General features: G+C 45.2%; 4 protein-coding genes across 4 annotated transcripts in view; 2 read left to right on the forward strand and 2 right to left on the reverse strand.

The window, feature by feature from the left end:
• Positions 1 to 26,111, forward strand: part of LOC135918306 (protein Njmu-R1-like) — a 148,680-nt gene that overhangs the window by 62,588 nt on the left and 59,981 nt on the right. The gene's annotated exons all lie outside the window — the stretch shown is intronic.
• The window catches only part of LOC135900729 (lysosomal alpha-mannosidase-like), a 140,801-nt gene that overhangs the window by 42,895 nt on the left and 71,795 nt on the right, over positions 1 to 26,111 (forward strand). The window lies entirely within an intron of this gene.
• LOC135918308 (8.6 kDa transglutaminase substrate-like) lies at positions 6,743 to 11,143 on the reverse strand. Its single transcript, XM_065451970.2, has 4 exons — positions 11,047 to 11,143; positions 9,698 to 9,748; positions 8,810 to 8,933; positions 6,743 to 7,452 (listed from the first exon to the last, which is right to left on the reverse strand). The coding sequence occupies exons 2-4, from the start codon at positions 9,745 to 9,747 to the stop codon at positions 7,303 to 7,305; spliced, it is 324 nt and encodes a 107-aa protein (XP_065308042.2). The 5' UTR covers position 9,748; positions 11,047 to 11,143; the 3' UTR covers positions 6,743 to 7,302.
• Positions 15,360 to 22,585, reverse strand: LOC135918325 (8.6 kDa transglutaminase substrate-like). Its single transcript, XM_065451991.2, has 4 exons — positions 22,486 to 22,585; positions 20,020 to 20,076; positions 19,273 to 19,396; positions 15,360 to 15,570 (listed from the first exon to the last, which is right to left on the reverse strand). Exons 2-4 carry the CDS (start codon positions 20,067 to 20,069, stop codon positions 15,421 to 15,423), a joined length of 324 nt encoding a protein of 107 aa, XP_065308063.2. The 5' UTR covers positions 20,070 to 20,076; positions 22,486 to 22,585; the 3' UTR covers positions 15,360 to 15,420.

Here is a 26,111-nt window from a genome sequence, read left to right on the forward strand (position 1 = left end):
AAAGAACCAGACTGTTCATTGGGCGAACTTTGTGCCAGTAAAGTCAAGCAACGCACAAATGACAAGAAAGGTGATCGAATGACGCTGCTTCAGCCTGCGCCCTACTTGTGTACCTGCCTCGTCGTACTTTCAAGAGCGGTCAGTGGAGCTCGCGTTTACTCGAGAATTATTTTTTATGGCATTCGTAGTCCACACCTGGATATGGCGTTCCGCAGCCGAGCGCGAGGTCGCGAGCTCGATTCCCTACGTCGACGGCCCCATTCCGATTAAGACGAAGTCCAAGAACACGCTCGTGCGGTCTGCGTGCGCGTTAAAAGAAACGCCAGGGGGTTAAAATTAGTCCGGAACCCTCCTGCTACGATGTCTCTTTACATGCACTTTTCACCCCGTGCAGGGTAGCAAACCGTACTTTACCTGGTTAACCTCCCTGCCTTTCCCATCTTTTTCATTCTCTATAGGTGAGGTAGCCACTTCATTTCTTACGTTGGTGCGAAAATCTGACACTAAGGAACGAGCAATATCAAAGGCGCGTCCGTGTTTCGGTGCGTTAAGCAGAAGCTATAACTGCAAGTGCGACAAATTTGTCGAAAGTTCGAAAAATGTCTTGTTTGTCGTACTTCGCGCAGCTGAAAAAATCTGCTCTTTTTATGTGTCGTGACCGTCGTGCCGTCGAAAAAAATCGCGATGTTCAAGCAAGATGTTAAAGCCTGATGTTGACAGGCTAGTTGACAGGCGAGATGTTAAAGCGAGATGTTGACAGGCTAGTAACTGAAGCAAACAAAGTATAACAACGAACAAGTGGCAACGTACTCACACACTAGCTATCCCCGTCGTCACCCCTCACGTGCCCCTCTCTTCCTCTGCCACTTGCCTCTTTTAGCAGAGCAGAGTGCCAAATTACTTTAACCGCAGGCCGGCCTTTCTCAAATAAAGTTTCCTCTTCCCAAACACGGCGCCTGGTGTTCCTTAATTTTAGGAGCAACTATCGGTCGACCACTGACGAAATAGATAGGCTGGCTTGCTGGTTGTTTGAGCCTGCATTCGTATTGGCAGCGCTAAAGTGAATGAAGCATGCCAAGAAAGGAAACGAAATAGAAGGCACGAGCTCTGGATCTCGTCTATTCCATTTATGTCATTGCGTGCGTGATTTCTTTAGTTTGGCCCCTCCAATATATATGCAGGCTCCACCCAAAGTCAATGGTATACAGATTACCTGGCACGTCACGAACGAGGACACGAGGAAGAGACAAGCGATACACACACTTCCTTGTGTCCTTGTACATTATGTGACGTACGTAATCGGTGCCAATGGTATGTCAATAGGCCCAAATAGCAGCTTTATAGTCGATATCTGTCGACTTTGTAAAATAAATTACAGCTCTGCAATCTTCAGCTAAGCTCCGTAGTAAGTAGACTGCTGTTTACCAGCAGTTGTCCTTCAACTGGTTGTCGGTGACAACTGCTGTAGTTTCTTGCGAGAAACCGACCGTAGACGTGGCATCTGGCAACCCGCACACGGACCTTGCATTGAACAGACGTTAGATGCGTCTGTTCTGTCAGTTACATTTCGTGCGAGCGCGTTTTTAATTTAGTCCTGGCCCCTAGAGAAGCCGTCTTTCGCTGTCACTATCGTAAGGGAGCTCGTACTCTTTGTTTTTCCTTTCGCTCATATATAAGACAGTTCTAAAATATATTACTTGAACGTCTTTTGAATTTAAAGCTAGAAAGAGCAGATTTTCCAGCTGCGCGAATTAGGTGCGACAAACAAGACATTTTTTGGACTTGCGACAAATTTTTCGGACTTGCAGTTATAGCTTCTTCTTAACGCACCCAAACACGGACGTGCCTTGATGTTGCTCGCTCCTTGGTGTCAGATTTTCACACTAACGTAAGAAATAAAGGGGCTATCTCACCTATAGAGAAAGAGAAACATGCGTAAGGCAGGGAGGTTAACTAGATAAAGTAGGTTTACTACCCAGCACGGGGAAAAGGGGAATGTAAAGAGATAGGAAACGGGAAAGAAGAATCGCTGAACGGAAATCGGTGAAACAAAATTGAAGCGACACACGTTAATATTGCACTCTGTCTCCCAGGCCCATGGACGGCAGGAAGCAAGCTAGCGCTCTGGCTGCCTTTAGTGCAGGCGTCTGTTGTGATATGTTTCTTGTTCTTGTTCTGACGGTGACCTGCTGTGCAGTGTCTCTGCTATTCGGGACTTCATGCCACGGATATTCCACTGAAAAGTGGAAGTCTCTTCGGCATCTCTTCGTAAAGACGGCGGTGAAGAAGCCATTCCTGCTGCTACTGGAGGTTTGCTAGTACTGGATTGACAGCATCCAGTACTTGTAGTGAGCTGCGAGCTGCCGGCGTCTGCATGCTCGTCAGTAATATCATTAACAAGCGATTTCAGTGTAGCAGTCACTCGCTGGTCTTAGTCTTCCTCCCGGCCTGCCGCAACTGCAGGTGGTAGGGGCTCCTTTGTGCGCTAATCGCCCTCTAAAGCCAATGGAGGTAGAGAGAGCCTCACACTTTATTTCAGAAGATAGTACCGCCAAATTCCTGCCATAACCGGCTGGTTACTGTCATAACAGTTTGCAGTTTGTAATTTATCATGTATTGAGAGCAACATAGCAAGCGACAGTTCTTGATAAATGACATTTTCAGTGTCACGTGTCCGAGTATTGCTCCTCGCAAATAAATTCTCGACTCGCGTTAGGTTGTTTTAGTGGAAAAAGGATTTCCAGCAGAAAAACACTGACATATAAGGCGGGAAAGAAAGCACGCGACACACCACTTTTTCATCTCTACGTGGTTTCTTTATCCGTGCTCGTATGGGCCCTAGGGCACTGACTAGAATGTGGTGACATAGTAGTTCGATATATTTGGACTTCAGCAAGCAGGGCGCTTTTTGAGAATGTCTTCAGCACGGGGGGGGGGGGGGGGTGCGCTCATAAAGCGCGTATTGGTGCCCCAACCTTAAATTCAGAGCATAAAAAAAAACGAAACGCCTCTCCGCCCAGATGCAGCTAATACTGGCGAAACGTGTACGTCTTTCAGCATGTCCCACGAATATTTTTTTTTTGTTTAACTGCTGGGCGAAATTTAGCTGGGACACCATATATATATCACCGAGCGCCGGAATGATTTAGCGAAAACAGAAGTAACGTCTGCTTTTCTCCGGATAAACAAACGTGATGTAGCTTCTATCGAAGATCCTTTCAAGTGGTTCAGGGAAGAAAGACTGAAACCGTCAACGTTTCACGTTCGGTCTCCGCTATCTCGGGTGCAGGGTCTGTGGCGTCTAGTCCAGGTTGCTTTGCACGCAGCAGCGAACTGCAGCAGTTTTCACAGAGGGCCCGCTGGAGGTCACCTGATAAGGAATCGGCCTGCGCTGAGAAGTACCGCACTCCGTGGCGTCGTTTTCCTGCAGGGAGGAAGTTTTTAAAGCAGTAACAGTTTCGCCCGAGAGGCGAAGCATCGATTGCGGCAGCAAATTAGTAGACAGCTATACGAAGTAAGGGTAGTAGTTTTATCGGCCGTATAAGCTGGTAAACATACGGTTACTGACTAAATTAGCAAGCATAGTGACACGCGCGCACAACCGAACACGAACGCACCTCATTGCATGATCACGCGAAATCGCTGTCAAAACGCCGGAGTGAGAAAGTGCGGCAGCAGGAGCGAGCGCATTGACCTTCGCGCTGCCTCTCGCTTCAACGCGAACTGAGCGGCGAGAACACAGCGCCCACGAAGCACTCGGCGTACTCTGTCCAATGCATCGTAGATCGCTTTCAAGATAGGGCGCGCGTGGCCGCTCAATAAGAAGCCAACGCCGGAGTAGAACACCCCCACCCCCTCTCTCACCTCGTTGCCTTGCGCGCGACGGAAGACGGTGCGTTTCCTCCCCGCTTTCCTGCCTTGCGCGTGCGACCATCGTCGGCGCACCCTTGCACCCGTTCACTCGCACATTCAGCACATGGCGTGCAGCGGCGATGTTACCGCCCTTGGACTTTACACGGAAGATCTGAATGGAATGTACCGCGCTTTAGGCACGCTCGGCTATATTCCCTGGATCCTAGCTATCCTATCTTACCCGCCGTGGTTGCTTAGTGGTTGTGGTGTCGGGCTGTTGAGGACGAGGTCGCGGGGCCGAATCCCGGCCACGGCGGCCGCATTACGATGTGGGCGAAATGCGAAAACACCTGTGTACTTACGTAGATTTAGGTGCACGTTAAGGAACCCCAGGTAGTCCATATTATTCCGGAGTCCCCAACTATGGCGTGCCTCATAATCAGATGGTGGTTTTATCACGTAAAACCCCATAACTTATCATACGATCCTACCTTCTGTTTTCATCAAAGCTGTTCAGAAAAGACCCTTTTGTGTAGGCTATGGTTGGTTGAATATTGGCTACCCATTCTGCCTAGGGATGGCAGAGACTGCAGCTTATGACCGCTGCGGTGATGAACAAACAATATCTGATATTCTGGGCCAGTGTCAATTGTTCAATAACGATAACTTTCCATCGTGTTCAACCTGTTGGACGACCGACCTCTGTCAAAAGAAAAAAGAATTACACAGCATCAACGGGACTTATTCTAATATCAGTAGGCCATATAAGCGTTAATATAGTTCTTGCGATCAACCGGCTTATGTAAATGCCGACAATGGAAAGGTCCTTCATGGCTTTTTCTCTCGTTTTTTTTTTCTTCTTATATATATATATCTCCGTATATCTTCTTTCCAACCACTATATACCCAAATTCAGTGCAGCGTAGCAAACCGAAAACTATCGTCTTGATGAGAAACTCTCAACCCAAAACTGCCATAAAGCGCTTCTTTCACTCAAAAAAAAAAAAAGCATTTGTGTTGGCGGAATAAGGACGGTGACGTTGTTGGGAGAATCGTGGTTAGAGGCGGGGGTAGAGGTGGTGCAAACGTGTTTACCATGATAATGTGCATGGCAGTCCTTTAGCGTATAGACTGGTTGTTCTGTCATGGGAAGAGATTGCGGTGGTGCAAAAATCAAATTTTGTGATGATAGACCGCAGGAACAAAGGAAGCAAGGATGACGAGACCCCACAACGAAATTCAACCAATATTCACAAAACGTTATCTAGCCTGACTTTTTTGAAAGGGACACTAAACAGACAAATGATTTCGCCTGCATTAGTCGATTACCCTTCTTCAATTGGTGGTGTCTAGAAACCGACGTCTATGACGTGTCTCCGGCTCTGGCAATCGCTTCCGCCGCATTCAGCCAGGAAAAGCATGGCCTTTGAGATCTGCATCTGTTACCCACAGGGCGCCACCACTGTAGCGGGGATTTGCACGCAACCTATACCAAAAACACCACTTTTACGAAGGAGCGTGCTGGTTTGGGCGGGCTGTCTTGCATTCGTCGGCAATCACGTTGTTAATCTGTTAATATTCCTTTTTCCACGAGAGGGTGCCTCGTAAGCGAGAATAGGTGTAAAAAGAAAAGAAAACAATAGGTGGCGACGCCGCCTTGAAGATCCCACACCAGCACGCCATGACGTCATGGATTTTAAATGCTAATACCCTGCCCTAGTTAATTTTTTATTGGTAAGGATCGATAGACTATGTTACTACCCAACAAACCAAGGATTCAACACGACAAGATTTCGGGAACGTTTACTGAACCAACGTGGTCAAAATGCGAAAATATACTTTAAAATTGATGACGTCACACTGAAGTGCAGGCGTTCGGATCTCAGCGCGAAATTAAAAAAAAAATGGAACTTCGTCCTTTATTTCCTGCTCCAATAATCAACCCACTATACTGAAATCGACAATAGTATCTTTAAAGAACACTTTATAAGCGTAAATTGATATACTATTTCTCATTAGTGTTCCTTTAAGGCATCGCAGCAATGCACATAACCTATTTCCTGCAATTATACGACTATGAACCAACCGAGCGACCGACCAACAAATTATTTAATTAATTAGATGATCATAAAATTAATTAATTTTATTTATTTCACACATGGGAAGGAGGAAGCGTGAATTCTGCGATGTAACATGAATTGCTTTGACTACGCACGATTGGCCGATGCACCCGTATTCCACTGACTCTGGCAAATGCCTCACGCTCCTTACAAAAGGAAGGCTGCTTCGGCACCATTATGCACACAGAAGATAGGAACCGTAATCAGGTGAAACACGTTCTGGAGCATCAGAAACCGGTTCATGTGTCAGCACCTTAAACTATTATTACGTATCATACTTAAGCAAGACAAATCGCGGCGGGTCTGTACGGTATTGCGCAGACACCGATATTGGACTATATACGTCAGTGTGGCGCTGACTCGGGAACTGTTTCCTACACTTTGGAGGCGCGTCCTTGGCAGCTGTGGATTCAGATGATGGTTCCGCGTTGCTGCGTTCAGGGGGCGCTGGGTGTGGTCGCTGCGCTCTGACCTGAGTCAGTGTAAGAGAATAAATGCAGGTTGCTTGTTGGGCTTCGTTATCCGCTCAAACGCACTACAGGTAGTTAATTCTTGTCGTTGCGCGACGTTGCTTGTATGACAGTGAATGTATGTTGTGTATTTCATATTCCTGCTTATAGTTGCACGCCAGTGTGCACACTTGCATAGCATCAGTTACATAGCGCCCGCTGGTTCCGGCAGTACAAGACTTTAAGGAGTAGCTAGAATCGGAGCAGTACAGAGCAGCTGTCATTTCTTCTTCTTTTTTTTTTACAACAAGACCACAGGAATTGCAAGTTTTATTGTTTTATTTCTAAAAGCAAAACAGTTCCCTTTGTTTTTGAACACTTGGTGACCTTGTCCGGTCATTGTCGGAATACGTGACATCAGAGGCCGTCACTTCAGAAGTTTGCAGGTGAGGCCGCCTCTTGTCTCTGGCTCTTATATCGTTATCCCGCGAGCCAAAACTTTGCCGTCACAACCGCGAAATACTAGCGAACGTACCGCACGAACAGAGAGATTGTGTCGTGTCTTTTGATCGGTTCCCCCCGATTAGAATTTGTAATGTTTTCTTGGTTAATAATTTAGCTCGCGAAACTCAGTGATACTCAAGTAAGACCGGTTACCGAAATGAGCACATGTTTCCCCCGGCCCAATCATCGGCTTTCTTTTTTAGGGGGTGAACTGTCCCGGGGTCTTCGCCATACTAATCCCATTGCACACTGTGGGCACAACATGACTCTTAGCAATTTAGCCTGTCCTCGCCTTCTGCTTTCTTCTTCTTTTTTTTTTGCTCTCTCTAACCCCGGGGGTCAAAAAAACATTTAGTTAACCCTTACACGCGACAAATTTACGAAGTCTGTGAGGTCTCCGTGTTGCCCTCGGGCGTGCAGTGTCCTTTCCCGCCGAGCTCGAAGCGCTTGGAAGGGTCCTCCAGAACGCAACGGTGGCCTTCGGTGCACCGGTCCAAGATCCACGAGTTGCACTGGTCACCCGGGCACTGCGAGGAAGTAACTAGGTACAGTGCATCGCCAAAAAAGCTCGTGCAGACGCCACATAACAACGCGTCCTGTTGTAGATGCCATTCCGACATTTCTCGTCATCCAAAGGCTAAGCTTACTCCCCCTCTCGCGTTCCCTCATGCTGCTAGTCTTGTTTGTTAGCCTTTATTCTTAATTCGTCAGTGGCATGGTGTACGTGAAAATGCGAGAACAAGAGAGTGTGAAACAAAGTTCTACACTTAGAGCATACAGGTCCTCAATATCCCCATTAAAGCGGTGGTTGTCTTAGCGAAAATTGCAAATTCATTTGACAATAATTGTTTACAAAGTGCCTTCGTTGCACCGAATTTCACTAAAGTTCATTTTAACACCTCTGCAATGCCATCAGGCGAATGTAGGCATCTAAATAAATAAATAAATAAATAAATAAATAAATAAATAAATAAATAAATAAATAAATAAATAAATAAATAAATAATCTAATCGATTCACTATGTTGTTTGTACGGCACAATGGCGTAATCTTTCTTGTTTCAAGAGAATTAAAGGATTCATAGAAAGGCAGGCAGGTTAATGAGAGGTAGTTCCGGCTGGCTACCCTGCACGGGGCAGAGGAGTAAGGGGATAAAAACAGAAAGAGAGCGGAAGGGGAAGAGAGAGAGAGAGAGAGAGAGAGAGAGAGAGAGAGAGAGAGAGAGAGAGAGAGAGACTAGCACAAACAAATCGCGTACACCATAGATCGATAGGGGGCGGCATTTTCTTGTTTCAAGCTCCACACGAAGGTGAGAGGGAGTCCTTGGGAGCACTCGTTTCTGACAACAAGCCTGTAGAAGTCTCTCACGGCAGCCTGCGACTGTTCGCTGTTTCTCACAACTGCTTCGATTGCCTTTGACCTGCTTGTACTCATCAATCATGTCAGCCGGATATCACGACAGATATCGCCAAGAGTTTCACAACCACACCACTGCAGCAAAGGATGCCGGTGTTTGCGATCCTCAGCGGACTCAAGGGCAACTAGAGTCCTTAACACGTACTTCCGTCACAGAATGAATCTTTTTTCTTATTATTTTACCTTGACGACCTGGCTTACGGCCTGATATGCAAGTTGAAAGGGTTGTAAAAAAAAAAAAGAAATCGACTTCCAGAAAGCGCGGTTGACGAGGCGTTGCCGCCACCCTACACCTAAAAAAAAGAAGAAAAATAACCTGCTGGCAAAAATTCGCAGTGCAGCTAGCCTCCCTATGTTGTTCAAGGTTGCCCTGAAACCGAAAAGCGGAGGTTGTGCTCGTGACGTCAGCGGTGCTGATGCGCATGCGCTCTGAAACGCAGCGAAGTCAGTTTATCGAAGGCATCGCACCTTGTAGCAGATGTCGCAGCAACCGCAGTGGTCCTTGTACGTTCCGCAGGCGCACTCCACTGGTTGGCAGCTTTCTGCAGTGCACGTGACCGCGGCGCAGTTCGGAATAGACGTAGCCGTGACGCTGCGGGTTGCAAACAAGAGAAATGACGTAAGAAACGTCATGAAACATCAAGGCATCCTGGTCATCTCATTTCACTTCTGTGGACGTACTTTTTAAAAATGTGATGCCGTCATCATAAGGCATTCTTTGTTCGTTGCGACACAGAATAAATGGAACCGATCCCAGAGGCAATGTTATGAAAGGCATTTGTGAGCGGGCCTGAGCGTCTTCGACCTCGAGTAGTTCTTTAAATCTGTTATATCCCTCTATTTTTTTTATAAGGTTTTGATGCGGTTTGTAAGGCGGCATGATCCTGGATGCCATGTAATAGAAGGCTTCGATACGTCAATCCGAATAGTGCTATCGGATTGCAGTTGCTTGTATATATAGCGTGAAGAATTGTGAGGTTCTCCAATTTTTGTGCAACGACTTTTTTTGGACACATTGTCTTCCTTTAAGTGGTAAACTAGAGGAGCGATCAAATACAAATTTACAAATTTAAGGGATACGAAATTCACCTACCCGGAACCGCGATTCGGCCTGCGCGTGGACGTGGGCAGTCCGAAAACGTCACATTATCGAAGCCTTACATGCGAAGCAGGGTGCCTCTTCTAACTCCTTTATGGACAAGTCCACGCTTCGTTACGATTCGTGTGACCATTTTCTTTTTTTTTCGAATTCGAATAGACGTGATAAACATAATAAACAGAGACTGCAACACTTGGGGAGAAATCGCGCATTATTGCGAAATGACGCGTCATTCTACGCGCATGCATCTCACTCACCTGAGAGCCGCCACTGCGATGAACAAGAGTGCGACCAGGGCAGCCTTCATCCTGAACGTGCAAAGAACCGTTTCATATTTCGATTTATTTTTGTCGTTTCCCGATAACCCAAATATAACGTTACAGATATCACTTCACAAGGGTGCTTTATCATAAATTGCATATCAGTTTTCTTACTTCTCATTGAAAGGTAACAAAGAATAAGAAAATAATCGGCGTGTTGCGGGAGTTTTTGCTTGCTCACGACTCCTTGGTGCCTTCCTTCATAGACCCACGGGACGCATCACTTAAGCGTTTCATCTAGTGGTAGTATCCGTGAGTTGCATAGTGTGGTTAGGCCCAGCATTGCAGTGCCTAACCACACTATGAAACTTACTGATGCCCCCACTTTAAATTCCTACATATTGTCTAGGCACGTTTTCCCACGCCTACAGTCCTTGAACTCACAGGCCTGCCAAGGAACACTCGTACGACAAGCACAAACGAACACACTGCCAGCTCCTGTGCGACTTCAACTTTTGCATAACCTTACCGCTGACGGCCCAGCTCTATACATCCGCTGTGGGGGCCATTCCAACCCCTCCCATATCTCATATAAACGTGCTCACCGGAACGTCTGCCCCCACTCCTTTCTTCTACTCGACTTACCCTCCCACCTCATCCAGGGTGGCTGAGTACAGCTGCCAGCCATCAGGACTAGTGCTGTATGGCTACATGCGTTGAGGAAGTGCTTCGACACGCGATCAGGAAGGGAGGGGGCATCTTCTAAGTGTCCGCCTAGTGATAAGTCCATTTCATCGTTTGCTGAAGTGCTCATTGGCTGGGGACGCGTGTAACCGTGTACCCCGGCCAATCCATTGACATGTGCAACAGGTGGACACTTACAGAATACTCCCCTAGGTCAGGAGTGGCTTCAAAACTGAACTTTACACTGCCGCACCACGTCGGGCCAAGCGGAAACAAAGGGGGGGGGGGGATCAAACGGATGGGAAAAATTAAGTACTTATCGCACTGTCTTTCCCCTAAACGCTTTATTTTCATTTACCGTTTTCATTCGTTGCGGCCGTTTGAAATAGGGTAACCAAGAATATTGACAACTGCATTCCTTAATGCTTTGGCAGCTTGCGAGACTGCTATTTTAGCGATTTTCAATCTAGCAAATTTCAGAGGAGTATTTATGCGATAAATGCGCCTATAGCAAAAAAAAAAGGAAACGAAAAAAGAACGCGGAGAAGAAAAACAAGGACTGGGTACGTTAAAGATGACGCTAAACACAGCTGACATTAGGCTCGTCGTAGTAGGCGGCCGTCTTATTCGAAATTCTAGGCAAATCACACCGGGCTTCTTACCTTAAATGTGAGGTGTACTGCACTCTAGTATTCCTGTGTCCGCTGCAACAGAAGGCTGTGCTTGGCTCAGGTTAGTCCGGGCTGCCTGGATATGGGCACGCTTTTATATCTGTCCGATTCCGCTGAGGGCAGCTACTTACAAAACCATCAACAAGCGTTGCGAGCGAAGACGCCAGCTTTGTTTCTTTTTTTTTTTTTGGACGTCTTCCAAGCGCTACTACAAATTTCATGACCTTCCCGCTTGACGAGGTCAAGGAGAGCTCGAAATAGGATCAGGGGTGATGGCGTAATTTGACGCATCTGTTTGCTTTCGGTGTGCACGCGTCAGTTGATTGAGGAAACAGAAGCCGCTTGTTTGCCGAGTTGAAATAAAACGAAGAACCAACCTAGCAGCTTTCGTGTGGCAATTCCGAAGGAGTAAGCGGATTTATGCGGTGGCGTTAGAGAGTGCCTTGCCAAGACCGCCTTGCTCTTTGAATCTGTTATGGTCAAGACCTAGACATGGAGTAAGCGTTAAGCTGGTGAGGACGTGTACGTGGTACGAGGTGCGTAACTTAGTCCAGGGTTCGACGGAACACCGTCTGGCGTGGGGTGTACATTTTCTTCTTGGCAACAAACAAGCACTAGCCAAAGTTTGAAAGAAAAACAGAGCTTATGACGTTTCGAGCCCTCTATGGGTCTCTTCGTCGCACAAAAGCGAGGCAAATTGGGCCATGCCTTATATACGTAGTAGATGGCGCAGCGATCTGGTGTATATTTCTGGTAGTTTTCCACGCGTCCGATTCAGTGTAAGAAGCGTCGACTGGAGTAATAATGACTCCAAAAGAAGGCGGAACGATAGTTGTTTTTCCGCGTCGGTGACAGTTGCAGAATTCCAATCAATGTTGTAATCCGTGCTAAGGTGATGTTCAGCTAGAGCGATGGCGATGCTGTGTCCCTTAGCTAAATCATTTTAGTGCTGCTTGATACGTCGTCTGAAGTTGCCTGTTTCTCCGATGTACGATGCGCTGTAGCCTTGACGAGGTGCCTTATATATCACTCCAGGACGGCGTTCACGTTCCAATGGGTCTTTCATGCGGACCAGTTGGCTTCTTAATTTGTACGATGAGACGTGTGCGACTTGTATGTCATAATTCTTGAAAATTCTTGCCAGAGTTTCGCTTATGCCGGGAGCATAGGGAATGGGTCCAGTTTTCATACGATGAGTCAGTTTGGTTCTGGGAGGCTCCATGGACCGGCGTTCCTGCTGACGTAGAAGTTGACGAGGGTAGCCATTACCAGCGAGATCATTTTTTATTTACTTTTTTGAATTCCCGCTGGCGTGCAGACTCGTGCGTCGTGCGGAATCAAGATGGGCAAGTATTTTGCCCTTACGAGCAATACAAGCGAGAGAGAGAGAGAACTATTTAATGAAAGTCAGAGATTTCAGCCGGCGTATAGACATGGCTGGCATGCCACTCTGCGTGGGGGGGGGGGGGGGGGGGGGGGCGGGGGAAGGGATTGGATTGGAAAAACTTTAATAAAAGTCCTGCAGGACGCACGTCAGCGCGCAGTGGGCGTCTCCCACGCAGGGACCTACAGGGAGTACCTGGCGGCCGCTGCGCGAGCCTGCTGGACGGCCCATTGCTGGTCTTGTAGGAGTGGTCGGTAGGAGCGGGGGAAGGGAACTGTAAAAGTTTTTAAAAATATGGGCCCTTGTTACCATTTGCAAAGTCATTCGTTATAATCTTTTCCGAACTATGTATGGCTCATCTTAGTCCAAAATCCATGCCTTCATTGTACAAGTGCCGCAGTGCTTCTTTATATTTGTGATTGTTTCTTTATTTTTGCATATTCCATCGTTTTCTACAGTTTTTTTGCTTTTCCTTAGCTGAATACTCATGTGTCCACTTTGTAAGAAGTGTCTCGTCGCGTTCACTGTATTTCTAATTCATTTAGGTACGTCTGCACTGAATGCTCGTTATTCTGCGCACGTTTCTTTGCTTATTGTGGCACGTCATATATGTTTATTCCTTTGGGAATAAAATCTGTAAACACCGGCGTCAAAAGTTACCAGCAGCTCTAAATTTATAAAACAAATGAACACACAAACAAATACAAACAAACAAACAAACAAACAAACAAACAAACAAACAAACAAACAAACAAACAAACAAACAAACAAACAAACAAACAAACACTGTCTGTCTGTCTGAAACTTTCAAACAAACTATCAAACTTTCAAACAAACTATCAAATGAATAAAACTTTCACATGCCTTCACCTCCGCTGTCTTTGTGGTTTAATTTGAGAAAAGGAAAGTGTACGGACTTTTTCATCCTGGAGGGAGGTAGAGCACCCTTTCTCTAAGCTGTTCTGACGAGTACAAATAACGCGTGCTGCCACTGCTTCGGTGTTTCTTGAGCGGTCCCACACGACTTCGCAACAACCCAGAGGGGCATTACGGTGCCACCCAGGAAGCTCTCCTTGGAAAAGTGTATAAAGCAAATTGCCTTAGCGTCTGGTATCCGGCAGTACACGTAACCATCAATGGCACCTCAATCGACGTATGTGCTTACCTTTATTCTTTGTCTCCGTCTCTGTATAATGCTTTTCCTACAGCGGCGTGTCGCGAAGCGTTGGGCGTAGAACCGTAGTTAGGAGGGAAAACAGGCGACACCCAGTCGCACTTTTCTCACGCGACTGGTCCTTGTGGTGTCGCATCTCGACGTGAAGCTCGCAAAAACTTAATTGCAGACGAGGCCAACCTACTGGTTATGGTCGTTGTTTTTTAGGTTTGCACTTCCGTCTAGTTCGTTCTTAATGGCGTGGTAACAAAAAGGTCATTACGCCCCCCCCCCCCCCTCCTTATGCGTGTTCTTCCCGTTCTTGAACCAGTTACGGAAAAGACAGCCATCACTTGGACTCACTTGCTCTCGCCTTGGAAGCGTTGTATTCGTTTGAGCTCTTCTTTTCTTCTCTATGGTATTCAGCAGTCCGTCGTCCGTGTAGCCTAGGTGCTCGCCACGGTAGCCTACTGGCTGTGCTTTCCCGCTGCTGAGGTCGAGGTGGCGCATTTGATCCCAGCCGCGAGCGGCCACATTCCGATGGGGGCGGAAGGCAAAAGCGCTCGTCTGCCGTGCATTGGGTTCACGTTAAGGAACCCCAAGTGGTAAACAATTAATCCGCAGTTGCCCATTATGGCGTGTCTCGCAACTAGCTCGTGCAGTATAGGGCTCGTCGTCGGTGTCGGATACAAAGGCGTTCATGACATGTATGCGGCTCCTGCAATTGCGTTCGGTGCTTGCAGAGCTCAAAAGCATTGCTTTGGAGATGGGTTCCCATTACTCAGAGGGAGCCACCGCTTGAAGTTTGATTTGGAAGACACCATGACGCGCATTTTATTTGCATTGTGTGCACTCTCGTGGTGATCAAATGTGACCAAATGCAGCAGTAAAGTCGAAAGGTGACAGCCAAGACGTGGACTTAAAGATATGTCACCTGAAAAGCACAAGAAATAGTTACGGTAACTAGCATAAATCCATTTCTATCAGCGTAGAAATTTGTCCTTGTTATCTTTATTGTAAATTTTAAAGCGTATTGCTTATGAGGACAGCGAATGTGCTGCTCAAGTGTTTCATCGGCCTCCTCGAAACACTAGGAAACGCGAACAGATCTTAAGAGTGCAATACTATTTGAGTAAAATGGTAATCATTTAGAGGTGGTGACATGAAACCTTTGTACCAAACTTCACCCTAACAAAGTCCAAAACAGATTGGTTTAATACTATGTGGTCATTATACTGGCTAGAAATGCGTAAAAAAAAACGCAACGCAGCGCAATGTGCAGATTAGAGGCACATCAGATGTGTAGAGGCCATAATTGTCGTGCGCTACAACTCATTCTTGTGCCGATATTTTTCTGTTTTTGCTTTATTTTTCAACGTGTCCTCTTCAGTCACCTTTTATCCCCTTACCCTATCACAGGATCGCCAACCTACGCTAAGTATATTTAGTTTATACACTGAATAACATCTATACCTTCCCCACTCTTCCTCTCCGAGCATTTCTACACTTCTTCTTTGTAACTGTTCATCGTTTTGAACATGAAGATTCGGCAGAGATTCGAAAGCTTGCCGCGAAGTCTTAATATCGCTTTGAATTAATATTGTCTTCAATGAGACAACTCAGGCTTGGGGGGTTTACCGAATACGTACTTTGTATGCATAGAAAGCGATGGTAGGGCCACCACATCTTCGTGACGTCCTGTCTGTGCGGTCTGTATGTAGCTATGAAACCAAGGGTGCCATGTCATCCTATTGGAAGACATAGGCGTCCTGTTGATAATATCTTTATTTCTGTATGTAGGAAATACCTCAAGACTAAGTGAGCACTATTAAGACGTATGTGAGGCATCAGTGGCGTTGGTAGGTGTGCAGTGTCCCACTCCGCCGATTTCGAACGGCTTGGCAGGATCTTCCAGGACACATTTGTGGTCGTTGGTGCAAGCGTCGAGGATCCACAGGTTGCACTCGGCACCGGGACACTGCGCGTGAGAAATTTCAATGTTTCAATGAGTGTGCACTTCGCAGTTTAACAAAGCTATTCTGCGAAAATCTAGGCTACGTTAGGAACAACTTTGTCACGGAGCCATTTTTTACAGCTCAAAACGTTAATCTCTTAGCGAAGCTGAGTGACCGTTCGTAACATTCGTTAGCGCAGTGCTCAGGGTACACTTTAAGTCGTTATCAGGGATATAGGATTAAGAAAAGCCTTATTACGACTTTTACTTCCTCTAAGTGGTGAAGTTCGGTAATCTTTCCAACAGACCGGCTTAACCGAAAGGTCACTCCGGGCATCGTTTCGAAGATCGCACAAGATCATTCAATCGGTAGGGACGACGGGCGGCGTGTGCAAACGGCAGGGAAGCAATCAACGCGAGCTTACTAAACTCGCTTACTGGAGATTCCTCGTCCAAGGCTAGCACTTGCGAGTCCCTATGCAAGTCACGAAAGGAGTTCCATGGTCTACCCCGTCTTGTCAGAGAGGGACAAAAGCACGCTGCCTCTTTTAATGAAGCCTGCATGCGCCCTCGGACATATAACGGCATCACAGACCTGTTATTGCTCTGTTCGGTAAGTTAAATAAGTTAAATAGGATACCATAGCGTAAGTTAGATAGCATAGCAATTATTAATCGCTAAAATTGGCATCTGTAATAGCTCGCTGCAGTGTAACATTGACAGAAAAAAATATAGAAACTCATGTTTATTTCAGAAGCGCTAAGTTGTGTCGCTGGACAAACCAGCCTGTTTGTTTTCTTTTTGTTGGCAAAAACCTCTCTGCAGATTAGCTTGGTGCACTGGGATATTTTAACCTGCATCTACCGCAGTAGCACGAAGTAGCTGACTTGCCTATAGTTACGAGCACCTCTATCTCTTGATGGCGTCTGAGCGGTGGAATCGACCCGACTGATGTCGCCGATTATCGAAATCGCATGGCATGGCCCCCGTGCCACCGGCCACAGAGTGCGAGCAAAGCCGGTCTGCTTCTTTTGGTGCACCAACCTTCACTAGCAGCACAGCAAGTTGGGAAAGTTGGTTTTCGTATATAATACATGCACAGAATTGAATAAAGGATAAGCCCAGCTTTTAAAGTTGTTCATGCTGAGCAGGTCTTGAAGCCTACCGGCAGACAGAAAGTGTCCTTCAGGAGCTGAGTCAACGTATGTCCTGCCTCGTCGAGCAAAGAAGTGCAACTGACAGTATATAAACGAAAGAAGAAGGGAAACCAAGGGGCCCGATATACACACACATATATATATATATATATATATATATATATATATATATATATATATAAATTTTTTCAGAGTGTTTCAGCTAACTTTAGTCAGAGCTTAAATATCTGCCGATGAACTCTAAGGCGACACGGCCAAATGCATGTTGCTCCCTTTTGTATGTAGAGTGTCACGCTATTCTTCGTTTTCGCTTAATTAAATAATTATTTAATATTAATTAACCAACTTCTGAAGCAACGAAGCTAGGAAGAAAATTCAAATTAGAAAGTTGCAGAATGGTTTGCAACATGGCCAAATAAACTGTTTCTGTCTTTCTATCTGTTAAGTATTAGTGTTGTTCAGCTTACTGGGGATGCCAGCGAAATAAAAAAAACAAACACCACGTGGCATGCAAGGCTGCGCGTCGTGATTGCACTGCTCTCTAGCGTTCCGCGCACAAACGAACATAGCATGTAGCCGTGTGTACTATCGCTGTCATGAACTACAGCGAGGGAGGCACATCGCTGGTGTAAATCGCACAGCCAACGCCTTCGCCACGGCCCTGTCACCATTTAAGCGGCAGCACACCCTGCTAGGTGCTATGTTCATTTGTAAGCGGACAGTTCGGTAGCGCTGCAATCACGGGGCGTAAGTGGGTATGTCACGTGGTATTTTTTGCTATTTCGCGGGCATTCGCAGTAAGCTTAAAAACACTAATACTTAATAGATAGAACGTTAGTAACTGTCTAATTGGACGTTTTGCAAAGCGCTCTACAACTTTCTAATTGGAATTTTTCGCCAAACTTCGTTGATTCAGAAGTTGGTTAATTGACATTGACTAATTCTCTAATTAAGGAAAACACAAAAAAGCGCGAGACACTGAATGATTTGGTGTGTATATATATATATATATATATATATATATATATATATATATATATATCCGACGAAGGCCGGCCCCGCGTCCGAAACGCTAGTGAAGTCGCGTTATTTTTCCCACGCCCTTCTATTCTATGAACTATTTCTGTGCCAGATCCTGTGATTCTATGCTTCACTGATATATGACCTAATAGTTCTGAGAAAACCTGTATGGTGGAGAGAAGTAATCAATTAAGCGAAAATGAGACACATTAATTGCTACAAAGCAAACCCATACGGGCTCCTCGATAGAAAAGCCTCGCAGTTGAAGAAAAATTTGTTCTGGTTCGAATTTTTCTTCAACTGCGAGGCTTTTTTTGTTCTTGTTCTTTCTGGCGCTCTCTGCATTCGTCATTAACGTGAGGTCTAGGTCGCACCCTCTGCGACAGTGGGTATAACTAAAATGCCTGTATATCTTACCTCTGCGCCTAAACGTGGATTACCCGTGGTGCAGACCTTTTTACATATACATTCTTTAACGTCAACACAATTATGGAACAGTGGAGAGCACCACAGTAGTGTGTATATGAAGCTTAACTTTGTTCAGTGTTATGTAATCCGCGCCCTTCTTTGGTCACTAATCTCAGTTGCCCTGTCATTGGATATCCCCTTTGCCGTAGGAGCATATATCACTCGGCAACATCCTGGTTTCCCGGGTGGACCAATATGCGTTTTGTCGCCACTAATACAGTATCTGCCTCGTCCTGTGCACCGTGTAGCAGGTCTCTGATATGAACAATCTTTTGTCCTTCTTCAAGAAAGAGAAAATATTGCTAATTAGGGGACACACCTAAAAAAAAAAAAAATTCAGGACCCACGATACACTGCACTGGAGACGTGTTCTGGGAAGATCACTTTCGGCCGTACTACCGCCTTGGCCATTAGCGCACACTAATTGGCTGATTTAGGACAATTGGATGAGCTGATTGGCTGGTTGAGCGTAGTACTACGTCACCCGAAGGCGATAATATCGGCGAAAGTGATCGTCCGCAAATACGTCCCCTGGATAAATCTCTGTGCTTCGAAGAGCTGGTGCACGTTTCATGCATGGCCTAAGTTATTCCAGAGAGGAGTCATACGCCTACGACCCAGCCCCCCCCCCCTTTTGTGATATTAATTTAATGGGCGCTCGCTGAAACCTCTTCCTTTCGAAGCCAGAGCTGCCCTGATTAACGATGAATAACTGCCAGCCACGACTTGTGAAGCTAAGCCCACCTGCATCGGCACAACCATCACCTTCACCACTTTGGGGACTGCAAAAATCCCTCCGAAATTTCCGAACATGGGAATAGCCCAAATTCAACACTTTTCTGCTTTCTTCGGTACATCTATGCCTTCGTGCCCCTTGATGCATCGTTTGTTGCTCCGTTTATACTTTCAACGTTTAGGATCTTTAGCAAATCTAGTAGTAGCAAATTTAGTGATTTTAGCACATATAAAGTGAGCGGCAACAATGTTCTGTACTCTGAAGATACTTTTAGGGTATTCAGGCTATTTTCCACCCGCATTCTCAAAGCAACGCTCCCGATTGTCCCTGTTCATACTGTCGTACCTTGTAGCAGACGTCACAGCAACCGCAGGCGTCCTTGTAGGTTCCACAGGCGCACTGCCTCTGTGGGCAAGTGTCTGGATTGCACGTGAACTTCGTGCAGTCAGGAAGAGTTGTTGCCGAAGTGCTGGGAGTGTTGTTTTCGTTTTCAGAATAAAGAAAAAAAAAGAAACTAAAGATGCAATGATCGCGAATATCCGCAATCGTTTGGGTGGTTGATCTTTATTGTAAGTAGTCTACGAAATCATCCCCAAGTCCTACGACTACTCAGAGTGTGTCGTTCATTAAGTGAGCCGTAGTGGCATCGCATCTTCGTAGTACGAAGATGCGATGCCACTGACTTCAACTGACTTTGATAAGATTTTAGCGCCAGCGAACGAGGACAGAAGGGAGGTTTTGATAACACACTGGCGAATTTCAACAATTAATTACCAGAAAAATAAACTTTTACACGCCATTTAGCTGCGCACCTGATCAATACGTCAAACAAGCTTTACAAGAAGGCCGTTTCTTTATCTAGCAGGTCGATAGATGGGGTGCTTGCACAGATTTGGCCATTCCGGTTGATAGCCTGTGCCTCAATAATTTCGCGCACATCTTTATCTCTGTGACTGGCCGCTGGACCTAACAATGTTATCCAAATTAGAGTACCGACATGCACAACATACAGCTGAGCTCCAACTGATATTACCTTTCGACCTGTCAAACGCATTGGAAAGATTGGTTTTATGTGCTGAACATAGCACTCACCTTGTTATGGCCACTGCGACGAATAAGAGTGCTACCAGGGCTGCGTTCATCTTGAATCTGAAAATCGTAATATTTTGAATGGTTTTCCTTGCAGGCAGATTTCACTGAGATACAGAAATGTGAGCTTTTGAGTTGTCATACATCGTGGTCATTTTGCCTCCATTCGATTAAAACATAGTAAGATATCTAAATAATCGGTTCACCTGACTTATTTAGCGTCTTCTGTTACAAATTAACTGGTAACACTGACGACACGAACTATGTACACTCAGCCCCTTCATTAATGCCATTTTTTTCGGGAGGCAAATAATTGTTAGAGTTATGTTTCGTTATTTTTCTTTCTTTTTAGCAAGTGGTAACGCAACCTTATAGGGGTACTGCTGGTATCTCAAACACTCTCGACTTAGTACTTACTGCAGAAGCCAAACTAAGTTGTAGCCGATGAGAATAGCAATAGGGGCTTGTTGGTACGGCATATCTTATTTTGTTATAGCGCAAGCTTGACAAGGACAACAGAAGGCACATCTGACACACACAGCGCTGTAGCGTTACCTTCCTGCCGCCTTGAAGTAACCAGTCTTCTGTTGAAATGAATAGTGTAAGTTTACATGCCAAAACCACGATTTCATTATGAGGCGCGTAGAGGGGGACTCCGGAATAATCTTGACCCACAAGAGATCTTTAACGTGCGCCCAATGCACTGGACACCGGCGTTTTCGCATTTCGTCATCATAGAAATGTGGCCGCCGCAACCGAAAATTTGATCCCGCGACGTCGTGCTTAGCAGCGCAACACCATAGCCTATAAACCACCTGGGCGGGTTCATTCTGCTATGCATTTGACTATTAATGTGAACCATCCTAAAGCTATAAAAAAAAGAAGACTGTGCTCGACAACAGCGAGAAAAACTTCGAGGCCATCAATAGCGAGTTATGTACGTCTCTTGACGCATTCTAATTGGGACATATTTATTGATGAAGTAGATTAACTAATGAGGAAACATGTTCTCAGCCGCACCATAATTTTTAACTGACAAGCCCACTGGTATAACGCTCAGATTAAGTGATTTCCTAACCGTAAAACGCGCATCTATCACTCAGCTAAGTTGGCATCGAGTGCTTCTCGTTTCAAGGCGGCTTATAATGAAAATATTCGAGCAGTAAAAGATGCAAAACGTACTTTTCTTAATGTTCCTCTTTCATTCATTCTTAAACCTAGCATAAAAAATTTTTGAACCTTTTTCTGATAACCTAATCTTTTTAGAAGAGTCTACTGAGCAGGCTGTTCCTAAAAAATGGCTCATGGAACACGCCTTAACTAAGCCTTTGTCAAAAAAGGTTTCGAGAGCTCTTAATAGGCAACTTCCTGATTTGCGTAACTATGATTATCCAGTTATGCTCCCAGTGATAGTCGATGCACCTGGTGTTCAAGTTTCATGAAAATAAAAAATTATCACCCTGTATGAGGCTGGAAAAATAAAGAATACACATGATTTTCACATAGCGAACTTCAGCGGGACCTTGAGGTAATTTGACAATAATTTATTTAGTAAAAAATTTAATGCCCGTTATTTTTCAGTAATCGAGCAAGCCCCGCCCACCAAAAATATCGAAGACCGTCATCGAAGCAGAGACTCGCGCAAGGTTTGGTTGCTTAGAGTGCTCACGTTAGTCAGAATTACATGCCTCGGCCTGCAGCAATATCGTCTGCGAAATGACATTATTAGTGAACAGCAGCCTTCCTTGTTCCACCAAGGAAGCGCCGCTGTTACTATTACCTCATCGTAAGGAACACTCTTTTTCTTTTTCAACAATAAAGTGCAGCGGCCTAGAAACATTTTTTGTATGCCCGCGAAGTTACTTCAGCTGTACGAATATACGGACCGTCGCTATAATTTTCTCTATTCGTGTGGCTATCTATGTATCTGGTTTCCAATGAATAGAAGCACTCATGTATACCTTACACAAATACGTTACCGATTGCATTGTTTCACCGGTCATATTGTTTGATGTGATATCCGCCATCTGTGTTATGTTTACGTTAATATTAGTGTGAACATTCAATTTCCGGTCGCGGACATCTGTACAACTACTCTCATAGCGTCCTAATGAAGCTCTAGCTGGTGTGTAATGTAAAGATTTAATACTAGTAATAATTAATTACTAATAAATAAATAAATAATTAATTGATTAAGTATTAATAGTTTACTCATTTAGATTGCCACAATATTAGATGGACGTGTGAGCTTGTTTCATAGGTCAACGGAACGCGTTGCAAATTTAATAGGACTAAATATAAATAGGGCAGCACACTTCATTAATAGGATGTGCATCTAACTGCGCATAAGAATTACTTGTTGTTGTGCTAGCTGTCGCATGATGCTTCGTAAAAGAAGTTTATTGCAACTGTGACAAAAAGATAGATAAACAAAACACGTCGCAGACAAGAAAAATGAGTGCTTCTTACCGCACTGTTAAAAGCGCGTTGCCCCAAGATTTCAACGCCTGCTTCGGCGGAGTGTCGCGCGTGGTGGTGTTGAAAGTTGTTTTGACTAAGAGTGGTGTGGCTTCTTTATATCCACTGCAAGTGGCGAGAGAGTGCAGCCGCTGACAACAGCACGGCCACATCATGCGAGCCGGCGAGCCGCTCTTGGACGTGCTCCAATAGGCGCGGCATGACCTTTTCGTGGTTGACGGGGTCAAGGCGGCGCCAAAGGAAGACCGCGGACGATCGTACAAGCCGCGGCGTCGCTGCAAGTCTCAATTTGGGTGTAATCACCCATTTAGAAACTTTGGCGGCCTGGCAACGGATCTAAAGGAGGCTCAACAAACCAAGCGTGAGATTGTTGGAGCCATAAGCGAGGCCAGCGGCACGCGATGTACTCTGTTCGAAGAGCTTCTTTTTTCCCGCCTTGGTAGTTCGCCACTCGCTGTAAGTAAGCGTAACACTACGGTATACGTAAAACACTGGGGGACTGTGGCTCTTTGTTGTGTTAACTGGGAGATGGAGACTTGATAAGATCGAGTTTGTTTGCAGATCTTGATCAACAACCCGACAAGTCAACTCGTCGAGACAATTAATTCCTTTAGCGTGACGCTTTGCTTATTTTACTACTATTCAATATATAGAGGGTGTTTCAGCGAACACTTTCAAAAATTTTTGAAGGTTGCCTGTGAGAGAGAGAGAGAGAGAGAGAGAGAGAGAGAAGGAAGGCAAGGATGTTAGCCAGTCAAGTCCGGTGGCTACCCTACGCTGGGGAAAGGGAGGAGAGAGAAGGTAGAAGGAGAGGGTATAAAGACGTGCACAGACAGTCATTAGTCGAAGACGCTCGTGCAAACCAGACGTTCTCAGAAAACACAAAAGTGTCTTCGCTGCCTTTTGAGACGATGATCGGTGGGGACGGGGCTTTAGTACTTTCTGTTCATTCAGAGGACGATCCCCTAGTAGGATAACTCTAGTTCATGAGCTGGTATACTCGAAGAAGGGGGCATTACTTGCAGAAAACATTAGATGCATAATCATCTGATTAACAAGAACAATAATTATGTTTTTGGCTAATTACCTTAAGGCCCATTACAAATTCTAGCCGTGGGGTTGACTAGGCGAATTTCCTTGGAGCGAATTCCCAGGATGAGACAAGTTTCGAGATAATAATTCCCAAGCTTTGCGGAGAAATGCGTTGCAGTTCCATTTACTTTCATAACGAAACGTCGTTTTATATATTGACGCACAAAGGCAAATGGAACGCGAGTGCATTTCTCCGCAAAGTTAGGGAATTAGTATCTTGAAACTGGTCTCATCCTGGGAATTCGATTCAAGTGGATCCACCTTGCGGACTCCACGGCTAGAATTTATAAATTGCTGCATTGGCAATCAGGTAATAAATTTAAAAGTCAATTAGCGAAATTTTGTTAATTAGCTGATTATGCATTTCAATTTTTTGTACATGACCCCGTGTCGATTCGACCAGGTCATGAATTAGGATTGTGCCATCCGCCACAGGTCTCCTTTAAAAACTTTTAAAGTGTTCGCTGAAACACCCGGCATAGCAACTGCCAATAGACTTTGTTACTACTTCGTGCCGCACAACTTTTCTCTTTGTGGTGAAGCCACAGAACATTTTCTGGGATAGTAGTATCATTGGTATCATTGGTGTCTCTTTACTCTATGGTTGCCGGCATAAATCCTAGTTTTGTTTATGAATGCTTCTTTAGGAAGCTTTCAATAGCAATTAACACTGGCATTTCTAATTTATTTTGGTCCTTTTTTTCTGTTAGAATTTGATCTTGCCTCTTTTAAATATATTTGCACAAATGTCCTTCTTTTTGGACTCCGATGACTTTGAGCGTCTACTTCTTTCCTACAATATAGACAAAGGTCACGTGGTAATACTGATAATTTCTGGAAGAGCGTGTTTTGTTGATCATACTTCTAATTCCCCGGTGATTAATTTCATTTTATTTATTTAATCTCAGGGCCATTCGGTGTTACAAAGAGAAGTGTATAATAGACAAGAATACACGTGTAGAAGGCAGAACAATGAACATGGTCATATACAGCTGACTTGAAGGCTTCGAGTATGTACGCATCCAGGGAAAAGTATAGGCAAAAATTATTGACCACAATTCGGAGTAACTAGATTTCAGTTAGCCTTTCTATGGAAATGCACATAAAACCAGCGGTCGCCTCGTATGAGATCTACACTTACCTGCCGCTCTAACATTAGGGATTGTTTGACGGAGCGGGTAAGTGGCAGCCGCGTTTATAACCAGACTTTTTTCAACCGCTCACTGCTAATCACTAACCTAACAAGACGATAATCTAGGCGAAACGACTAGGATAGGACATTTTCAGACATGGAGTGAGCTGGCAGAAGTCAGGGATGAGTGGAAATTGCTGGGAAACGGTCTCGGTCCAGCTGTGGGCCTAATTAGGCTGGTTAAATAAGCTACTAGGAGACTGGGCAGTTTGGATACAGGACGCAGCTCGGGTAAATAAGAGCGCCACACTTCCACGATGTTCACGAACAATGCTCATAGTGAAATGCGTCATAAACGCGAAGAAATAAAAAGAAAGCGGAGGGAAATGTCGAATGCAATGTTTGGAAGGCAATGTTTGCAATCAACTGAAAGAAACCTAGGTAGAAATCACAACTTGAGGGTACGTTGTACAACATACGTGCAAGGCGACCTTAGTTAAGTCTACGTGAAAGCGGAGTCATTTTTGAGAAGTATTTAACGACTTATAAATAAATGAATCGTTCACATGCCTTCAGTCAGTTGTCTCTCTGGCTTAATTTGAGAAAGGAAAAATTGTGTAGATTTTTCCATATTATCAATACTTCTTTTTGCGCGAGTTGGTTCATGTTGAGACATATGGGTAACAACGCAAACAGACGACCACAAGAAGCGACACACCTACACACAAGCGCTGACTAACAACTCTTTCTATTGGCAAGGATGGCACACCTTACATACGCCAGAGTGAAGCAAGGGAAAGGAAGGGGTAAACATGTCAAGGTTGATAGCGTGCCAACAGCGCAAGCGCAATACAGCCAACCAAGCGGAACAAAGCGCAAACAATTATTTTCCTTTTTTCTTTTTCTTTGCAATCAGAACCCCCAACAGCCGCATCCAGTAGGTCCAATTCAGAATCGAAGAGAACAAAAGACAGAGTGCTAAAGCACTTACTGCGTAATTTTCCGATGTGGTAGGCTTCTAAACTGATGCGCGCGGTCTTGCCACTGCTCTTTCGTTGAATCGTCGCCTCTTTAAACCGGGCCACACAAGCCGTACACTTGCTGGCATGCGAAACTGTTCACAATGTTGTTCACAAACTGTTGTTCACAATGGAATGTCGGCTAAGCCAACTTTCTTAAGTAACGTTCAGCACATGATGCAAATTTCGGGAGTACACGAGCTTTAGAGTACCAGATGATCTATTGATTTTGTTATTTCTCGTCTGAATTATTAGCGATTCGAGAATGAGCCTCGTTGTCGAGTTTTTCTCCGTGGCCACGATACGCGCATTGTCCCAGTCAATCTCGTGACCTGTCCTCTCGGCATGCTTTGCAAGGGCATTTGTCACTTGGC

This window comes from Dermacentor albipictus, chromosome 8 (assembly GCF_038994185.2).
Source record: "Dermacentor albipictus isolate Rhodes 1998 colony chromosome 8, USDA_Dalb.pri_finalv2, whole genome shotgun sequence".
NCBI classification, from domain to species: domain Eukaryota; kingdom Metazoa; phylum Arthropoda; class Arachnida; order Ixodida; family Ixodidae; genus Dermacentor; species Dermacentor albipictus.